This window comes from Rhamphochromis sp. 'chilingali', assembly GCF_963969265.1.
Source record: "Rhamphochromis sp. 'chilingali' genome assembly, chromosome: 18".
NCBI classification, from domain to species: domain Eukaryota; kingdom Metazoa; phylum Chordata; class Actinopteri; order Cichliformes; family Cichlidae; genus Rhamphochromis; species Rhamphochromis sp. 'chilingali'.
The window spans coordinates 32,533,845-32,555,401 of NC_137945.1; the positions used below are offsets into that span (position 1 = coordinate 32,533,845).

The window sequence follows — 21,557 nt, forward strand, 5'->3', positions numbered from 1 at the left end:
GCAGCCTTTGTAAACTGTGGCCAACTCCACCACGGAATATGACACAACTAAGACCAACGTATATCCAGTGTGGATCTACTCACACACACTTACATGCACGGTGCTACTAGATGTGTGAAAAAGGCTTACAAGTCTGACTATATAAATGACTCATTTAACATTCAATGTGAAATAAACAACAAACAGTTAATAAACTTAACTGAGCTAAGTGAGAGTAGGAGCCTCATTCAGTGAAGGTTGTTAAGTTAAACAACAGTTTCTCTGAGTCTGAGATAAAGGGGATCAAGTGTTGAGCCTGTGATCAGCAGTCGTGTAATAAAGCACGGCAGCACTGTGGTTTCACAGCACGCTGTTTTCTGCAGCTGTACAGGAGATGAGTTCAATTAAAGGGTTACAGAAGCTCTGCAGCGAGAGATGAAAAAGCAGCTGCGGCTCACGTTGAATCACTGCGATAAAGTCGCGATCACTGACAAAGGGAAATGACACGTTACACTCCGTCTGCTCCTCACAGACCAACCCATGGGAAAACTTGGATTTTAGCATCATTTTCTACAATAACATTTGGATACATGTGTTATCAAACCATATACTGTACTTAAAAATTAAGCTGAAGCAAAAGACTCAACTGTGTGTAACAGCAAACAGCAGAGCGGGGAAGGTTGAGGTTACCTTTGCTCAATAAAAAAGTAGAATTATGTTTAACATGTTTCTGAGAGAAACTAATGTGTTGTCTCTCTGTAATCTCAGCCCATTATTACTAAAAGAAAATCGATTTAATTGAAAATTCACAATAAAATTGTGAAAAGTGCAAAGTGGAGGCTGTTTATAGTAGTTGACATAATTTTTTGTAGTACAATTTGTTTGTTTTCTTTATTTATGTGTATTCATATGAGCACAGCAGTGAAAAAATAATATGTTAATATATATATACCGAACACATTATTAATGAGCTTGAAGTTCAAGATTCAACATACAGCATTAGTTACATGGATACCGCTGTCACACTTTTGTATGGGAGGTGCTGCTGGTAGTTACTGCCACTCTTGTAATTTCCAGATGTTTCCTCCAGAGGGCGGTCTTGCCTCAATGAACAGTACTGATGGCTCGTGATCTTCGCTTTAAACTGGAAAAACTGTCCAGGAGATATTAACCTTTTAGCATATTTTGCCCCTAAAATAGGGATTGGAACACATTTGGACAGATACAGATTAATTAAAATAAATACTTATCCTTTGGGTTGCTGATCAATTTTAAATGTGAGGTGATCCTATATTTTAAATAGAAGTGTTTTAATGAAGTCTTGTTTTCAGCACTTCAATAAAGTTCAATAAAGTTTCATCAGTAAGTGGAATTTAGAAACGAATCATCAGCCTCCATGTTTTACAAAAAGAATTTCTAATGTAGGTTCGTTTCACCACAGAGCAGTTTCTCTCTTTGCTTCAGTTCTTGTTTGACCCAGAGAAGATAGTGGCGTTTCATGTTCATATGTGTGGCTTCTTTTGTGCATCATAAAGCTTTAACCATGGATTTGAGGATGGCACAGCAAACTGTTCACAGACAGTGATTTCTGGAAGTTTTCCTGAGCCCATGCAGTGACCTATAGTGGAGAACTATTGCTGAAGATCACTTTAAAAATGGGTGATGGGTATGTCGGCTGTGCCCACGAAGCATCTTTTTCTGGCCCTCGATTTAGTTTAGTGTTTCATGCACTACACTAAATCTCACTGAACAAATTAAGTAGCAGAATACGCTGTTTTGCATTAGAGTATGCCTATTACAGTAAAATTACAGGCCTGTAATTTGATTTTACGTTTGAGTTTTTCAAGTACAGTATTTCATTGTGCCACTGTAACTCCAACACCAGTCGCGCGGTGGCGGCAATGAGCTAACAGTAGTTGCCACACTGCCGTTAATGCAGAGTAGAAGAAGACTAACTTCGTGAAAAGGGCTTCTGTAGTGGCGCCGCGTCAGATGCTTAGCTAACAGTAATAACACGGTAAAACGACGGATATTCGGTTCTCGCTCAGTATTACGAGGCAGTGTGAGGTTGTCAGTAATGTATATTGGTCCGTCGTCTACACTTTGAAGGCTCTCTCGTAGCACTGATAATGCTGAAAATGAAGCTACCGACGAAAACGGGCGAGGAAGGAGGTAACCAAACGGCTAAGAACGATTCATTGGATCGGCCGAAGCACCAACATGTTCTCGGGGCGGCATCTCCCTCCGTGGCGTATGACAAGCTGGGGGACTCGCCCAGACCTCCGGTGCATCCAGCACAACTGGACAAGGAGAGCGTCTTTGAGTGGTTCGGCCTGCACCTAAACCCTGCTAAGCGTATCGAGTTCATGTGCGGGCTGTTGCATATGTGCCAACCCCTGGAGCTCCGTTTTTTAGGATCTTACTTGGAGGATCTCGCTAGAAAAGATTACCATGTTTTACGGGACTTTGAGTTTCGAGCAAATAGTCCGAGCGATTTGGGAGTGTTAACGGACGTGGTTGACCCAGTGATCAGGTCTAAACTCCTAGTCTGCCTGTCCCTCCTCGGGTCTGACAGCAGGGAATGTGCTGGAATACTCTTTCGGATACTCAGCCATGTCAACCCGGCCTTGTTCTGCAGAAATTACGACTGCCCCCTCCCTCCATTTAGGGACTCTCACGTTCACTCGCCGTGTCAGGCCGACAGTATGTACGGAGATTCAGAAGAAGACTGCGGCTTCTCTGCAAACGACACAGCCGGAGGACCTCTGGAGCAGATTGCGCTGCTTTTTACTATGGCGTCCCTGCACCCAGCCTTCCACTTCCACCAACGCCAAGTTGTTCGGGAACTGCTCGACAAAATAGAGCTTGCTATGGAGGAGGGAAAGCGTCAACGCCAGCGTAGATCAAACGTCCAAGCAACGGTAATGAGCAACAAACCAACTTTAGCCCATCTAAATCCTAAGCTAGCTTGTTAAACTCGCCCAACTTTAAAATGTGTTCTTCAGCAGAATTGGTTAAAGTGGGGAAAAACGTTAGATACATGTATTTCAAACTACGTAACATGAAAATGATGTCACATACTGGTAGAGTAGGCTCAGAGCAAACATTATTCTGCTAGCATTAGCTGCCATTATACTATGCTATTACTAACATGAAAGCCAGCCGGTTACCCTGCTGCTAGCTACAGTTTGGGCAGCTGTTACACGCTGTCGCACGCTCGGAGCTGTTTTGTAGCCTGCTGTTTAACTGTATGGGTTACCATCATCTGTCTAACCGCCATTTACAGTGTAAGTCGATAACAAGCTTATTGGAGGGTAAGTTGTGCCCTTATTAAAGCTATATTCAGATGCAATGCCAAGCGCTCCTCTGACAGCACTAATTCTCAAACAGAGCGCTTTCCAAGCGCCTCTGTGCTGTAGCAGGTGTTTGATAAAGAGCCGGTCTCCCAACAATCACCCAGCCACACAGCTGAATATCCATCCATCCATCCATCCATCCATCAAAAAACTCCTTTTAGCTGGTGTGGTCTTGATTTTCTATGAAAGGTGGGATTGGTAACATGTTTTGGTGTCTTATTTTAAAACGCTTTAGAATATATATACAAACAAAATAAAGCACGAGTTGGAAATGGACTCCCTGCAAGTGTATCTCATAATCTTATCAGCCAGATAAGATGAGTAGTGTTAACTGTAAGAATTGCACGTTAAAAGAAAGATGCAGAAAGCTTTCACTTGGGGAAGTGTGGTTCAAATCTCATGTCAGGCTTAAACTGCATTGAAGTATTTTTTTTAAAATCATTTTTAAATTTTTCAGCTTTCATCTTTGGTTACTTTTTCTGGTGAAAAGGGCTTGGAGTGCTCAACAAAGCTAAAACCCCATGTCTGATTTGAGGGTCTGTCTGCTCAGTAGTTCTCTGCTAATGCCTGTGGAAGGTCACGTAAAACCACTTGTCCAAAGCATTGCACATGGAGCAGTGTGGATGTTAATCCTAAAGGAAAGAAGGTTCCCACTGCTGGCACTGCCAATGTAATGTTAATGTACCTGCAAGCAGCACGACATTTTTGACACATTATTGCTGGGGGACCTGATGACACTGTATACAATACCAGACACTGACATATCAGTGGGAGCAGCAGAGATGCAGTGTGACCCCTGCTCCTTTGATCTGTTTTTCCTCCATCTATTGGCAACAAAAATTGCAAAAAATGTTGTTGTTGTTTTTTCTCTTCATTGGATTTTTAAATCTCACCCCTGAACACAACCTCCTATAAAGTGGATAAGGTGTCATTATAACCCAGCCAAGTTAAGTGATTCCTTCGTGACATTAATAAGTATATTGAGTTATCAATGTATAGCTTTTTTAGCATACCTCCTTGGGCTGTTATCAACACCATTTATGACTGAATCCTTTAAACTGGCTGCTTTTTGTTTCGTCTAATCTGCTTCCAGATTTGTTAATATAATTCAAAGATATACCATAGAAATGCATCACAAAGTTGCATACAAAGCCAGGACATTTTGTCTACCTGAATATTATTTTTTTATAAGCAGGTTTACTGTGACATCCACTCTGAATTTTCTTACCTTTCCTCACCAGTCTGTGTTTAAGACTTCAGTGATTTCTCTGTTCTATAAGAGGATCCAAGCAACTCAGTAAGCCTGCTTTGTTTAACAGGCTTCACTTTGCTCCCCAATGACTGAAACTGAAATATTAATATCATTTCTGTAGTATTTAGCTGTTTCTTGATGTGAGCGTCCTGTAGCTCTGTGTAAACATGGTGGTCCCTCTTGTCTTCAAACAGCAGTTGTTAGTTCATTTGATTCCAATTAGGTACAAACTGTTGATTTCAGTCATTAAACCTGGTTCCACAGGTTTGTGTTATAAGTGGATAAAGTTCAAACCACAGGCTCTGTTGAAGCGTACAGGAGGGCATAATAACATCGGCTGTATTGAGAAAACGGTTTAATAGTTTTATCTATTAAACTATTGTTTCAGCTTTATTTTAGGAATGAACAAAACCTCAGTTAACTATCCTGAAGTCATGTGAGGAATGCAAAGCTCTTCTGTAGCCACTCAAGGGTGAGACCTTCCCTCTGCCTCATGAGAAACCCCTCACTCGTTTTAGAGTCTCAGCCACTCTAAGGGATCTGAGTTTGCATGTTGCTGCCTAACACGTGGGGGATATGTAGCAGGAAATAGCAGTCGCTATTCCCCATGTAAGATACTTAATAGAACAAAGTGTGAGTTGTTTGGTCATGAGACTTAGTTTCCAGCCCAGTCACATTATGCTAGTAGCAGCATACGTGTCTGTATCTCTGACTCGAAGGCTTTCTGCTCCACGAGTCCCGGGATGAAGTCATTGTGAGCCAGAACCCTGCCTGATGAAGATGCACTGCTCTTAATAAAATCACTCGTGCCCTTTTTAAAGAATAGTCTCTGGACTGTGCCACTGTCAAATGTGGGCAAACACATAGAGAAAGTGAAGGGTTTGAAACAAATGGAGGGTTCTGGGGTTTTGTTATGCATACATAATCTGTTTCATCCCTTGTGACTGACACAATGTTGTGCTTTGCTTGGCCTTCTTGTACCCACAGACGGATGCTGTAGCTTGGCTCTGTTCTGTACTATTTGTATTATGTATGCATATGTGCTCTTTTCCCTTTCTTTGCTCAGCATTTCTGTGGGTTCATGTTTCCTGTTGGCTTGTAATTTATCACAGACTAATATTTGCTTTGGGCCGTTGATTTCATTTTGTGTCAGAAGTGAATTATAAAGTCACTGCAATTAGTCTTACACTCCGTAGAAAAAGCTGAAAAATGTATTCAGAGATTAGAGATGGCACGATGCCACTTTTTTATGTCCGATACCATAAATTTGGATATCTGCCGATACCGATATGAATCCAATATAGTGAATTTTTTAATCAATAAAACTGATTTTTTTAATATCTTGCTGCTTTTTGTATAAGTTCATACTGACGTTAAAAAAAAAAAACCCAGTAAGGCTATTCTGTTATATCTGTATGTAAAAAAACACACTGCACCCAAAATATTTCATAGTTCAGCAAAACTGATCAATCTAATAAACTTAAACCTGCTCCATCCTCCCTATTCTGGTATTTTAAAGAGTAAGCAGCTCCCCCCCACCCTCCACCTCATGATGCTTAATCGATGTAATCAACTTTAATATGATGCAGTGTGGAAAAAAGAAAAAATGCACAGAAATAAATAATTTTTCAAGAATAATAAAATAGATTCAACATCTTTCTTCTACAGAACTGCAGACTGCACAGATGGTATCTTCCCAAAGGAAAAAGTACTATAGCTTACTAGTATATTAGACTTAACAGTTACTATATGCAGTAATGGACTTCTATATATTTAACATCAGATTAAAACTTTGGGTGTCAGATTCAGATAATTATTTATTAAAAGCTCAACATTTTAAATGAGAATAAGAAAGAAAAGTATGTCTTTGTGCCCCCTTTTCCCTGTTATTGCCCTATCGGCCCCCCTGGCTACACTTTGCTAGATCCGCCCCTGCACAGTTACAGCCGTCAGCTACGTAGAAAAAGATCCTCGAGTAGAAAGTAATAATAAATCAATTCTAACAACAGCTGATCAAGCTTAAACGTGCTGCTGTTGTTCAGCCGCTGGTTTCCTCTTTCTGGTGCAAAGTGGGCCAAAAACAAGCAAGAGAGACGGACTCACGACAGAAAAGCCGATCAGCTGATCACTGATCAGTTTCACGATTGAAGTAGCAGCAGCAGAGAGAGAGAGAGAGGCAGTCGCTCCATATATCGCTTGTTAAGCTTTACAAACATTCAGAGATGAACTTACACACTTGCTTTACTTCTCTGGGATCACTTCAGAGATGAAATGCTGGTTTGGTAGTGAGGCTACAAATACACACAGCCGCTCTATCACTGAGCACACTGCTCCGACGTGCTACGGTTATGAGCCGAGTTACGCCGTGTTGCAAGTTTTGTGAGGTGCTTTTTTGATATTTAATGGATCGGATTGCATTTTTTATTTCTCTCCGATATCCGATCCAGTAATTTACGTCAGTATCGGATTACATACTGATACGTAATATCGGATCGGTCCATCAGAGATCCTGGGATAGTATTCCAATTCCCTTCATTGATCTCCAGCTGTGTATTGTGGGAAAAGTAAAACAAACCACTGGTGGTGTTGATCGAACTTTGCCTTAGTAATTTGCACCCACAGTTGTTTAAATTGAAATGTCATAGGTAACTGTGACACTTGTGAAATGCAGTACTTTCTAAGTAGAGCTCAGCGTGCAGTGAATTATTATGTTTCCAACTTTGAGTGTTTGTTTTCCAGGAGCTGATGGGCCAGAAGGGAGATTACCTGGCCTCTCAAGGGCTTGGGCTAGGAGAGTGTCCAGCCTCCCATCCACCTTGCCAGAGCCGACGGTCCAGCCGCAGGGCAACACAGAGAGAAGGTGAATAGAAAGGGTGCACATACTGAACACGATGGCAATTATGTGCTGCAGGTGCAACTGAGATCGTGGCAGCTTTGATATGTGCCCTGAGTCAGTTTCACGAGTAGCTCTTTTTCTTTGCTGTAATCATTTCTAAGGCACTAATGGTTTTTGTTATGTTGGCACTTTGTACAGCCGCAGAGAAGCCAATGCACATTTTTCTCTACTTGCTGATTTATTCATGGCAGGTGCTGAAGTGACCCTGATATTGTATGGGCTTAAATAATTCAACAGGCTTTCAGTAGACCTGTACTACTGTGTCTGAAGACGGTATTAGCTATGTTGCTGTTTTTATGGAAAAACGATATCATTAGTGTGTCCTCTGTGTTTGTGCAGCTGTGCATATCGAGGGAATTGTGCTTAGGGGCATCTGTCGGAAGAGAACGGACAAGGAATACAATTTTGAGGTAGGTAACCGCACACGCACTCTCGGGCACTGCTTCAGATCAGGTCAAGTCAAAGATGAGCTGTGATGTTAAGTTACAAATCTGAATTTTTACTGTTAACCTTTGAGTAGCTTTGCATGATTGACAGTTCAAAATAAGAAGTCTGTTATTGCAATAAATTGTCTTTTTCCTGTCGTTGGCTTTTCCAAATACACGTGTATACAGGCAAAGGGTCACTGGTTGTTTTGCTAACTTGCTGCTTCTCAGGCGGGTCTGAACAAGTTTGTTTGCCCTTATATTCACCACATGTGATAGTGACAGAAAGTTAAGGCTCCTCCTTCTTGTAGAAACGTTGTCTGTTCCTTTTTTGTTCGTATACCTGCTCAGTACCACGTACAGAAACTTGCTTTCTGCTCTGCCACCAACACCTGCAGCTGTGAACTTGATCATGCAAGAAAAATGCAGCTTTTACACGTGCCCCTATTGTCACACACAGTTATGTGCCTATGATAACGCCCAGATAGTTTCCTGTATTTTCTTTACTTTGTTTGACCTACTTGGCCGTTGCGCTCAGAAAAATCCCGTTTTCAGTGGTGCGTGTCAGTGTCACAGCTGGTGACTTTATCCCTTGAGAAGTCTGTTTAGATCTTTATAGAACAAAGTAACCTGATTGTTGCTTGTGTGCAGAGAAATCATTAAACAATTGGAGAAGAGCCCAACTGTCCTGTTGGCTTTTCTAAGCTTTGACAGTAAAGCCAGCAGCTCTGTTTGGACTGGAAGGAGCTGCTGATGCATAAGACACAGACACTCTGACGTATCTTTGTAGTGCACTCACTCATAAACAGAACTTTAACTTTGAATTCTATTCTATCTTTTTGACATGAGCAACTCCTGAGATTAGAAAAGATGTCACACCTCGATTTCTTAGCAGGAGAGTAAGCCAATCTTCCTTTTAACACAAGTTTTGTTTTTTCTTGTATTATTTGAATGGTTTGTTTGTTTTTTCCACTTATGCTCACAGGTTGCTTTTTATTCAGTATCGTTGCCCTGCTTGGGTGTCTTCACGCCGTTACTGTGCGGTAAACTTCTAGTGCAGTCCTTCTGTGTGGTGTTTTTGGCACTTGTGGCTTTGCAGTGATGGAGTGTCCTGCTGCTGTTTCAGGTGAAGTGGTCCGACTCCTCTTTCAGCAAAGTGACCAAAACCCATTTTGAGCTGGAGAACTTCCTCCTGAAGGTAATCACAGCAGTAATATTAAAGCAGAAGAGCTGCAGAAGTATATGTAAAGAACTTTGAGTGTTGTTATATTCCTTTATTTGTTGAACTGTTATTTGTTTTAAAGATATATAATTAAGACGGTTTTCTGATTGTACAGAGGTTTCAGTCTGAGTGTGTCTCTGTCACATGTGCAACTAGGTCTGTTTTGTTGTAAACGATGCAAAGACGTTGTGGCAAATGGACGAAGCTGTAGGTAACATTTAATCAGCACAGTTAAATGGCTCACTGTCAGAACTTCAGCAGACACATCAGCAGAACAAAGTGACAGCAGTGTCATTAGTAAATAGGACTGATACACTGGTAATTACTGATTATTTCTACACTGAGCACTCTCAGCAGTTTGTACTTCAAGCATTTACACAAATGTTTTTCTTGTGTAACATCTGCACACCAGCTCTGACGGTTGTATCCGGGGAACCTTGCTGAGGATACTGTGGAGTAGTTGTCATTGGCAATCGAACCACTTTCTGATTGGTCTTACCTCCATCAGTAACAGCTGTATGAGTCCAGATGCCAATTTCAAATGTTTGGCCAGTTTTTAAAAAAGAAGCATTTTCACAGTGGGAGGTTTCACTAAAGTTTATTCGTCGTCCTGTACGAAACTAATCTGTGCACAGGTGATCGGGATGTACCATCGTATATACATTATGGTAATACAGCTTCAGTCCACGCCATTGAACCCAAAGCTGGTTATTTAGCACAAAAAGGAAGTCGAGGTCTTGAAGACACATAATGAAAACTTGTATGTGCAGGCAATGCTTCAGTGCATCCCTCCTGTTGTTCACCTTCCCTCTTTTTCTCTGCAGCTTCCGAAGGATCAGTGTACGGAGTCCTTTGAGAAGAGCATCTTGAGTCTTTTGAACCAGGGGGGCCAGTATGAGAGCAGGGAGGTGGAGAAGAACCTCAGGTAATTTACATCTAGCCCATTTGTTCACCTGAAATCTTAAAAAGCTGCGGGACAAATTCTCCTTTTGACCTCTGGCTAGATGAGCCAGTTTCTGATGAGGAATATCTATTTTTGTTGAGCATTTTTGTGGCTAGCTTGTGTTCAAATGTTTCGGCTCCATCTTGTTTGGCGTTTTCTGACATTCGCATATCTGATCATGTGGAAACACTGTGGACTGCAGCTTTGACCGAGGACTTGCCGCAGTCGCGACTGTGGTCATTTTGTTCTGTTATTCTGAGTTCTCCAAGGATAAGAGGTCACCATCTGTCTTGCTTTACCCAAAGACGTTGTTCAGCATCATTTCCTGTGTGTAAAAAATCTGACATGCATTCCTACTCCTCACTGTGCCGCAGTTTACTTCGAAAACAAGCAAGAAGCTTTGTGGCATTTTGAGGCGCTCAGTAGACTTGAATGGAATGACCCCAGGTCAGTGAAGGAACGCTGGATGAGATTCTCAGTGTCCTGCGGTTATTTATCTCAGGTGTGTGTGTGCATGTGTGGAGGGAAAATGTCACCAGAGATTAAGATGTAGTCACAATGTGATGAGGAGGGCAGACTGAGAAACAAAGGGCATGTTAGTGTCAGACTGTAATCCTCCTGTTTGACACTATTTTGCAAATCGAACAGCATCGTCTGTCTTTTCTTTATATATCAATACAGCCAGTTTAAAATGTAAACCAAAACAATTAGCTAAGCATCGCTGTATTATTTTGAAAGCTTGAGCTTAAAATAGCTGTGAACAAGCAGCTCCGTGGGAATTTTAAGTACCTTCGTTTCCGTCAGTGTGCTGTGTGTCAGTTATTGTTGCTGCTGCTACAAACCAGCAGGACAAACTGTAAAACATGACTTGGGGCTGTGTTTGGACCCCCGTCACCCCCATCATGCCAGTACTGGAGGGTGGGGAAAGGAGCGGGGGCCCTTGACCTAGAAAGCACAGCTGAACATGATATTCTGTCAAATGGGTCTGACCATTATCTGCAAAGCTTTGTAAGGGTCCCTGTAATACATGTCAGGCGTGCTAAACAGGCCTGGTTTTCATTCTTGGTTGAAGGGATAGTCAACCCAGAGAGGTTTTTGTTGTTGTTTTCCCTTTCATTTCTGATAAAACACACCCACACAGTGGGTGTGGCCTCTCCACCAGTTTCATTTAGTGTGAAGTGAGACTGTGGAGCGAGTGGGGAAACTGAAACCTATCTGCTTGGACTGTTTTTGTTTGCATCCAAAGTCCGGCCCACTGTCAGACTTTTGTCTTGTGTCTCATCTTGTATAAGGCGAGGCTTAACTAGTGCTGGAGCAAAGCTTTTTGCTTCACTGTTGGCTGCAGTTATGGGCCATTAAAACTTGCACAGTGCACGACAGGTTCAATGTTTATGGACTGGGGGGTTGGTACAGTCATTACGAGAACGGGGGCACCCAGTGATTAGTGTGACTGTGTTAACCCTGGTACAGACTGTACCCAGCCTCTCCATGCACTCCCGCAAATCTGAAATTGATAAGCAGAAGAAAGTCCATGGATATTTTTGTGAATTCTTCAAGCCTTTATGATCGTGTAATGTAACGGAAATATTGTCAGCTCCACCCTGTGCGTGCAGTTTTTATGTCCTAGTGACTATTTCTATGAATAATCGTGCCAAACACGTTCTCAGAGGAGGAGTTTGTGTTCAGAGTAATGGTGTCATTCTGAAGTCTAAGTTTAGGGTTTTTGTTTGTTAATGAACAGTTTCACTCATGCCGTCTCTCTGCTCTCACCTGTAGAGAGAGGTTCCTGTCTGCACCTCCGCTGTTCAGGCAGGCCAGGAAGGTCTGCAGCTTCTTCAACTGTGATTCCAGTTACGCTGCTAAACCTACTTGTAGCAGATGTGAGTATAAGGCCAAGATGCTCATATTCATGTTAGATCATGCAATTGTCTGAAAGGTCAGCTGTTAATGAAAGCTGCAGCATCATCCTGCAGAAGAGTCGGTGGTCTCACCTCCTCTCACTGAAACACGCATGTCCACCAGCATAATGTCCTCTGGTCCTTTGTGAGGGAGCGCAGTCACAGTTCAGGTTCATGTATGGAGCCTTACAATAGCCGGAGAAAGCAACAAGAACTGTTTTGTGTAATGTTGTATTTATTGATTTTACATTTTGAACCTCTCTGGCTTCCTGTTTAGTTCGTTTTCTCTATTTATGTAATGAAAGTAATAAAATGCTACAGATGTGCAGTTTTTGGTCTTGAGTGATCAGACATATGGAACAAAGTGGTTTTCATCACTTGTGCTTTAGTTTTCACCTTTTCTGTGTTTTTGGGGGGTTTTTTGAACAGGCAACTGTCAGCTGGGCACAGCCTACCAGGGAGACTGCTCCGATGCCTCCAGTCAGGAGGAAGGTGAGAAGAAGCAGCTTTCAGGTCCGCGCTTTTTTCTGGTTTTTCTTTTTTTGGGGGGAGCGGGTTGTTTTTCTATGATACTGGTGGCAGTGCAGCATGATGAGGGGAGGAGTGCATGGAAGTGTGTAAATCGCTGATTGAGAAGTGATTGTGGGCACTGACAAAACAAAGGCATGGCCAGCTAACCAGGCCTGCTGCTCGAGTCTTACTAGTGTTTATTTTTGGAGGTCAGTCGGAAAAGCTGAGTCTGTTTCAAATCCTCATATTTCACAGCTATATTTGCCCCATCATGTGCCACGGGCAGCAGTCAGCACGGCCTCGTCCTGCTCATACTTTATATAAAGCTTGATAATCCTGGACGACTTTTAGTTTTAAAGCCATTTACCTTACAGACACAGAGATGGGCTATCTCTTTCCAGCTGTAAAAAAATGATGTATTAAATGAAATTTGAGTCTTTGGTCCTACAGCCACTGCTAACAGTACACATGAATCGCTTCTCCTTTGTCAGAATGTAATCAAACCTGTGCACTGTGCTTCACCCTAGTTGTGCTCACATTTGTCATTTGATGGGTAATAATGTGTGAATTGTAATGAACAATGAGTTGGATGAGCGCCTCCATCATTGACTTTTTCTTGTTTAAACCCTGTGAAATCTAGAGTCGTATCTACAGGGACACAAGAAGAAGCACGGGTCCAAGAGTCCATGCCAGCTGTGAGTATGATCTCTGCTTCACCGCTGTTTTTGTCTCCAGAATTGAAAAAACTGTTAGTGAAGCAGAAAAAAGCTGCACGTAAACGTATTAACCAAAAGCACGTGTTCCTCTCAGCGGTCTGTCGGGTGCCAAAGGCTCCCAGGTGGACCCTCGCAGGGGAGGACACGCCGCAGAGCTCAATGGGCCTGCAGAGAGGAGGAAGAAGAGCTGCGCACCGCGAAGCAGCCAGGAAGCCGAGCAGGTCGGGTTATTTGCCAGTCTCTTTGTCTTGCGTATACAGAAACCTGTTTTGATTAAAGAAGTTCTTACTCGTGCTCAGCAGTACTTCAGCGTGCCACTGAGACACACAGCAGCCATATGATTGCTAACACTGGCACGAGTGTTGTAGAAATGGTAGCTTGCTGTGCTGCAATCTGCTCCGTTTGTGCAGCAGGTAAGCTCCTCGCTGCACCAGCCGCTGTCAGAAGCAGCTCGGTTCAGTCCTGTGAGTAAAGCTCAGAGCACAGTGAGCACCATTTCACCAACACTGTTAATCATTATGGGCTGCAGAGGTTTGAAGGCCGCTATGATTGCATTAACCCAGCTGCTCCTGTGTCTGTGATTGGACGTGCCATGTGAAGGGGAGTGCTCTGTGCTATCTCGGTAACACGCTCAAACACTGAGAGGTGGAGGACAGTCTGCTGACAAAGCACATTCTTCATCTCACTCATAACCCGTTTATTTCAGAGCCCTGGATGGGATTGATTGACTCAGAATCCTTCTCTCAGTGTAAACTGGTGTTACACAGGGTCGTTTTTCTTTCTTTGTTGTTGTTGTTTTGACTCATGCTCCAGCTCTGTGTAGTATTTGTGTAAATTGGTAGGGATCCCCTAATACGCTGCTAGCTGAACAGCTGAAAGTGATTAATGGCAAATCGAGTCATTCCAGGGGAGCTGTGAGCTGCATGTTAATGACTCCTCGCTTTCTTACAGCACCAGGACACAGACAAGAGAAGCCACCCAGCCACCAAAACCAAGAGCAGAGTGCTGCCCACAGAAGGGTAGGTCTGCTTCACGAGCTAAGAGGCTCCACGTTTACCCTGTGTGACACGTTTGAGCAGTCATTAGACTCTGGCTCTGTCAGTCTGTGCGTTAGTGTACAGTGTGCTGCATCTGTGTTAACATGAACGCTCTGGTCTCCCATGTGCTCCTGTTTTCAGGGAGAAGGTGAAGTGCAAGTCCTTTGTGTCCAACGGGTGTTTGGTGGCAGCCCCGAGGAAAGGTAAGCGTCTGTAGCAGGAGGCAGTGTACTTCAACAGGACGGTGCTTTGTTGAATGCTTTTGAAGCAGCTCCAAGTCCATCAGAGCAGTGTTGCCAACTTAGCGACCTTATTTCTTTTCTAAAAAGCGACTTTTGTTGGTGTTATTAGTCAGACTTATGACCACTTTTTGACGTGAAAGCACGTATCGCATCGCTGTTCCTCTCAACAAGCAGCGTGCCGCCCGTGCCAAAGCGCTCACAGGCGGCGGGTCATTCTCACGTAGCAGTCGCCCACAGCTGCAGTCGGAGCAGGAGATGCTGACCCCTACGCGCCCAAACTGCAAATGAATCGCGCAGGAGCGAAGCCGCTGCTCCCGCACTGACTGTAACGCAGTCAGTACTTTTTGTGGATCAGAAGGTTTAAAACGACTTAAACACACACAGTAACTCTGCCAGAGTGCCTGTTTCAGGTCACTTTTGCCAGTACCAAGCCTGGATGAAGGAGGTGGGATCGTGACATTAAAACAATAATTTTTAAAAGAATTTCATTTGTAGTTCTAAATATATTCTAAATGCATTTAGGGTGGTTTGGTTTTTTTAACATAAGCATGACCAGTTATGCAAATTAGGTGATGACCTCATTTAGCGACTTTTAGGACAGCCAATAGCTGTTTTCCTTACTGATGAGTTGGCAACACTGTATCAGAGGCCGTCCCTCTCTGGCATGTGCAGGCTTGTCTCGCTGTTGTGCGCACCAGGAATGTAAACACATGGTATTGCTGTAGCAATGATACTGCGATGTAACACCTTTATGTTGCCTAGTTATTTTTCTGTATTATCATGTGACATGGCCCTAGTGGCTGCTTGCATGGTACGGTATTCGTAGGCAGTAAATGACTAATAATAACGCCGTCTCTTACAGGCTGGAGTTCCTCATGAATTGCAGCTGAAGCAGAGTCTCAGTCACCAGTTTAATAAACTCATCAGTAATCTTGTCGTATCGTAAAGGACACGTTAACAATCGTGCTGTGTTTCCTGTTGCATACACAGTAGATGGGCGCTGGTTGGCTTTGACACACGTTGTTGTTGCAGATGGCGGTTCATCGTCAGAAAGCTGCAGCTCCCCATCCAGCCCACAGCACCGAGGACCAGAGAGCCTGGAAAGTGAGGATGAACACAACAAAGGTAAAACTATCACACACGCCCTTTTTCTAAATACAGCCACTGTAAAGATAAGCGATGACATTGCTGTCCTCTGTCAGATACAGATAGCCCCTGTGACGAGCTCTGTAAAGGACCAGGCTCTGACATGTTCTTCACCGGCCAGACTGACTCTGCTGTGCTGGCGGAGGCCTCCTTTAGCAGCCTGGAGGGGAGAGCAGACTTCCCCCATATTTCCTTCATGCATAATGTGAGCTACATACTCCCCAACGGAGCTGCGGATGCTGGGCTCCCATTGGGTTCACTTCCTGGCCAGAGCATGGTTCCAGAGGGAAAGCCCTCACCAGGGCCGCTAATGATTCCGATGCCCACACTGCCTCCAGCCGTCTCTGGAATTGTGGACGACCCGGAGAAGAGGGATGTTGTCCAAACCTTTGGGATTCCACCTACTGGACTGCATCCTGCAGGAACTTCTGCCATGCAGCCCTTGATCCAGGGCTTCAAAACGGCTTTGTCTCACAGCCAGGGCGGCACTGACGGAGCGCCGGGGAGTGGATCTTCACCTGCTGCACCGCAGGTTTCACACCAGGGTCCAATCAGACCCGTCAGCGTCATGTCTTCTCCAATACTAACCTGCCAAGACCCAGCCAACATCAGCCCGGGCCTGGCCTCTTCTCTACCACATGTGGAGACATCGCAAAGCAAGCGCCCAGGCTTACCGTCTGCCCTGCCTTCTCCCTACGCCCTGCCCCCCGTCCCAATGCCATCTCTGGGGGCACCCGTGGCCCCTGGACAAGTACAAGCTGCTGTTCCACTAGCTGTGCCCACACACACCCCTGGACCTGCCCCGAGCTCTAGCCCAGCACTTACACACAGCACGGCACACAGCGACTCTACATCCTACAGTAACAGCAGTGCTTCCACTGGAAGCACCCCGGTCGCTCCTGGTAGCCCTCTCACTCTCCAGCAGCCAGCAGCACCGCAGCAGCTGCCAATGGGCTGCGGGACGTGTGGCTGTCACAATAACTGCGGCAGCCGAAGCAGCAGTGTGAGCGTCGCCTCGGGTCAGACGCCTTTATTCTTCCCTGGCCACCAGATGGCAGCAGCGCACCAGATGTTCAGTGTTCCTCCACCGCTCTTCCAGATCACAAGCCTGTGCAATAGCAGCTACCTCACCCAGGCTCACCCTCCTCACCAGGCCAACGGACCCACCTCCATGCCCCCTTACTTCCCCAGTGCTGCTCCAGCACATCCATCCCCTTACCTTAACACTCACACCCAAAGTCATGCAGAGGTACCATCGCACATGCTGGCCACGCAGGCTACAGCAGTGGTAGCCGCCAGCTACAGCCTCCAGCAGCCGATGGCTCCAAACACTTCGTTCTGCCACCATGTCTACCAGCATGTGTACCCTCCCCTGGGGATGCTGCCTCCCTCTCTGTTGGGGGGAGGTGGCATCAATAAGAAGAACGGGAACGTGTCCTGTTATAACTGCGGTGTGAGCGGCCACTTTGCTCACGAATGCAACCAGCCCTCCATTGACTCCACACAACAAGGTAACAGCGACACCCAACACTCAGCAAAGACTAGAAGGCAGCGCTGATCCTCCACATGAAGTATATTTGTAGCTGTCATTACTCAGCTGTGCATGGTTCACAACATGCGCTTTCAGATATGGCAGAAGAATCTGCGTCGCTCACATTATTGTAGTGAGATGCAGCATGTGTGTCACCTCCTACGTTAAAATCAAAGTAATAGCTGAATACAAACAAGTACAGTTATCAGCCATAAAAGGCCAAAGTTTGTGTACGAGAATGAGGCGGTGTGGGATTTCTCACTGATACTGTGGGTCCAAGTTCAAATCTCAGTGACCTTGACCTCAAGATCAAAGGTCAGGTTTTCTGAAGGTACTTTGAACACAAACGAGGCAGTGTAGGGTTTTTGTTTATCTGCACTTTTGCTTGACGTTTCCACAGAAACAGTTTGGTTAGGACAGGCTGATGGCATCTAGGGCTGCAACTAAAGATTATTTTGGTAGTCGACTAACCTCCACTTCCTGTGGGTAAACCTCGCGTTCTCTGCCCACTTATGAATATCGCCCCGTTGTGTCTTCCCACGGAAAATTAATGACTCAGGAAACGCATGAATTTAAAAATGATCAAATGTATTTTTACCGTTACTTGACAGGACCATCAAAATAAATGAAAGGGATCAACATGGACCCATTCAGAGTTACAGCTCCAGGGTGCCGGTGTTTGACATGCTCGTGCGCTGCAGTGATGCTGTTGTGGAGTGAAAGCATTGAACTTTGTTTTCTGTGACACGCTTCCATCCTCCTGTTTGGCCATTAGCGCTGCTGTGTTCTTCTGCATTAGTGCGTCTGCAGTCTTGGCAGGTGATGCAGGCGATACTGCCCGCACAGCTTGCTGTAGTGTGTTGCACATTCACGCTGTATTGGTATAAATCGCACTACTGTGTACAAATGTATAATCTTCAGTATTACCAGCTCACACTTCAGGGCTGTGATGGGTTTTACAGTTGCAGTTGTCCTTCCTCACAGGTAGAGTAATGTAGTGCACAAAATAAGTGTGTGTGGGTTTGTCGAACCACAGTCATAACACAAACCTGAAGCGCGGGCCGTGAAATAGTAACGTTTTCCTTTTCTCTGTTTGTTCTTCAGCAAACACGCTCGGCATCACTGAACACTGTTGGTGTCATGTAGTCGTGCTGTGATGAACCACTGCGAGCTGATGTTTGTGCGTTTGTGTGTCACAGGTGGGTTCCGGTTAAAGTACGCACCGTCCCACATCTCAGACGGCCCTGACAACGCTGACTGAAGAACACGAGGAGGATGGAGGAAGTTCCTGCGACCTCGTTTCCATGGCGGCAGCCTCTTCCCTGGGAGCTGTTTGTGAGCAGCGTGATCAAGCTTCTGTGTTCGCCACCGCATCCTCTGAACAGGACCGACCTGCCAAGGGCTCCGTGGACAAAGCCCGAGTACTCGTGCCTGGAAGAAACCTTCATCCCGTGGGGATTACTCATTGCACACGCAAACTGTCCATGTGACTCGAAGCCCCACCCCCTTTCAGTTGGTTTTTGATATTTTTGCACTGAGGGTCGGAAATGATTAACTTATTAATTCTTAGGAAGTGAAAGCTATTTTGAGGATATTTAGTTTTAACATTAAGCGGAGCCTTCGGTCTCGACTGGGAGCTTCTTAAACACTTCTTTGTAAGAGCGTATTTATGCCTTTTCTTAACTGTTCACGATTTTATTGTACAGCAGTTTTCAAAGACTACGAATCAAAGATGGATTTTGTTTTCAATTTTGCTGTAAGGTTTTTGAATGTATGTTTAAAGAGGAAGCTGATTCAGAGTGGACGGATCTCACGCATTTTTGCCACTTGGTGTGTTTTTAGTTGAAGGGTAATTGCTGCTGCTTTGTAATTTAATTTTCTTATTGTTTTCCATTTTTTAAAAGTTATTTTTTTTGGTCAGATGCACTATAGAGAAGCAGGAGCCACTACAACATTGTGCACCGGATACACGTTCACGTAAACATTTTATTGGTGTTCATTTGAAATCTGCATGAATTGGCCAACTGATCAGCATTTTGTGTAAAACGTCGTTTCAGGTGTAGAACCAATTTTGATGGCTAACAGTGGAAAAAGTTGAAGCGACATACTGTAGAAATAAAACTGAGATTCCAGGTAATGAGTCAGACCAGTTCTGTTCCAGGCAGCACGTTTGGTCCTCAACATGTTGCTCTGATTTATTTATTTTTCTCTTAAACCTTAGTAGCTGTTTCCTTTTAGCGTCCATGCTCGGAGTGTGCATCAAACTGAGACGTGCTGGCTCGTCGTGTCAGAAAGGCAAACGTGTTCAGTTTACTTCATATCCAAGCCCCCTCCAACATTTTGCATTAATTAGTATTAAAGTTTAGGCCACTTGCATTGTTGGGAAACATCCTTTTCTCTGCTGTAACCATGTTCACGTTTGGCCAACTTTAGCTACCCTGTGTTGCCCAAACATGGTCGAGCAGCAGAAGTGTTGCCTCGGGCCCCTCCTCCAGCGTTACCTGGGCCGGTGTATTTACAGCAACTACTGGTCTGAGGTGGGTCCAGTTTGATAGTTTGGCATGTTGGAATCGTCATTGATCCGGGAAGCTCCAGACCAATTATCAGTGGAGTGTTTGAAAGGCAAAACTCGTCTTCTTTCAACCAAAGTTAGCCTTTAATTTGATCTACTAAATGGCAAAGTGTCATACAGCGTTCCCACGAAGCGCTCGTGCTGTGGGCAGAAGCTGTAACATGGAAACTGACTTGTAGAGCGCAGACTGGGTGGGTCCAGCCTCTGACAGTTACAGGCTGAACTCAACGCTGTCACAGACACCTGACACTTTCTGGATTCAACTGAATCAATTGAAAAGATCTACAGTTTTGATTTCTGAATATTTTAAGGTGGACTTTAGAGTTATTTTGATGTGGAAAAGCAGAACAGCAGATTTAAAGCGATAAATATTCTCTTGAGGTTTTTGTGACACAGATTAAAGAAGGCAAGGTGTGAATATGGAGCCCCAAAGTGGTTGAGAGTACATCAATTAATTGTTGATCATGTAGAATATAAGTGTAATTAAAGGTGGCTTAATTCATAACCCAATGTTAAGTTTTTAAGGAGGATCTAAGATTTTTCTAATCTGTTTTTAGTTTATAATGCAGTTTGTCTGTCGCTGTTCCCTTATGTTTTAGCTGATAACTACAACTATGCCACTACAACCCTGTGGCATAGACGGTGTACACAATGGGCCCACCCACTGTGATATCACCCACTGTGATATCACCCACTGGTTAGTGATGTTTGTTACCGGGCCTCAAACTGGCAGGTGAGGAGAATCTGTGACACGGCTTGATGACCTGTCGGTGACACGTCACAACTCGATAACCATAGTGGTCGCCCCCTGATGGCCACTGAGAATAATACTGCACGTTTAAGGCACTGGCTTCACTTTTCACATCAGTCTTTACTGTTCCAAGCAAACTGCTGCCCACATTAGTCAGTCAGCACAGCTTAGAGTAACTAATGCTGAATCTAGCTGCTAGTGTAATATTCCTTCGCAGCGCTAACGACTTGGATAAGGTTATAATCTAGTTTTCTGTTTAGCTAACATTAGCTTATTAACCAGTGACGTCTGAAGCCTTTTGAGCAGCCATTCAGAAGCTTGGCAGCTTAACTGAGCAGCACGAGTTGCCTTGTAAAACAAACTTGGTTATAAATAATCAGAGGAGGCTGTTCCCACATTTCTGTTGAATGTCTTCAGCACCATTGCTGTTCTTGCTCCAAGCAGCTAGCTGGCTATAGTTGAAAGCAGGTGATGAGCTTGCTTTGACACATTTTAATATTAGAATTTTAAATGCAGTTTGACAAAAACATAATTCCCACCTCTTCTTTGGGTTCCATATGTAACATTTATTTAAGCAATTAAGTTGTCAGTACAAAATAAATGAGATCAGTTCGAGAACACTCGTCGCTAACACAAATGTAGGATTGTTTTATTTATTAATGAAGACTCTGACGTTTCTGGTCGCCATTTGATGCACTCAGGCTGTTCAGTGGTTGTTTTCAGAGCTTTGTGGATTTGGTGCTTGTTTTTGTGCCGCGTCTGTCCTCCATCATTGCTCAGCCTGCTGTCAGTGCATTAGTTGATCTATGCATACATGTTTGGATCCTCCCCCCCCCAGATGTTTTAAATTGGGTGACAAGAGAAGCAAGTGGTGGCGACGACAAGATATTTCATGTAAAACTGCTGAAGAGATGCACAAAAACAAAAAACTGTAGATGGGCTTTATTCATGTTTCCCTTTGAAGTTCTTCCTTTTCATTCAAGGCTTGATGATCCCACTGCTCTGGATCACAAGCAGTGAGAAGATGTGGATGAAGAAGAGGGGATTCATGTGTGTACATACTGAGGACACCAAATAAACC

At 44.2% G+C, this 21,557-nt stretch overlaps 1 protein-coding gene across 4 annotated transcripts; it reads left to right on the top strand.

The window, feature by feature from the left end:
* Positions 1-1,929: 1,929 nt before the first annotated feature.
* On the top strand, positions 1,930-20,875 carry zcchc2 (zinc finger, CCHC domain containing 2). 4 transcript variants are annotated; one of them, XR_013969502.1, is made up of 15 exons: positions 1,930-2,900; positions 7,327-7,447; positions 7,823-7,893; positions 9,035-9,106; positions 9,955-10,055; positions 11,850-11,953; positions 12,401-12,484; positions 13,122-13,176; positions 13,292-13,418; positions 14,149-14,216; positions 14,376-14,437; positions 15,509-15,601; positions 15,679-17,133; positions 18,353-19,609; positions 19,649-20,875. XR_013969502.1 is itself a non-coding variant. In XM_080864188.1 (14 exons), exons 1-14 carry the CDS (start codon positions 2,109-2,111, stop codon positions 18,412-18,414), a joined length of 3,267 nt encoding a protein of 1,088 aa, XP_080720314.1. In that variant the 5' UTR covers positions 1,930-2,108; the 3' UTR covers positions 18,415-20,875. The 4 variants fall into 4 exon arrangements, 3 of the variants coding, with proteins under 3 accessions (XP_080720314.1, XP_080720315.1, XP_080720316.1); XM_080864188.1 differs by having other exon boundaries at positions 18,353-20,875; XM_080864189.1 differs by having other exon boundaries at positions 15,685-17,133; positions 18,353-20,875.
* The last annotated feature ends 682 nt before the right edge of the window (positions 20,876-21,557 follow it).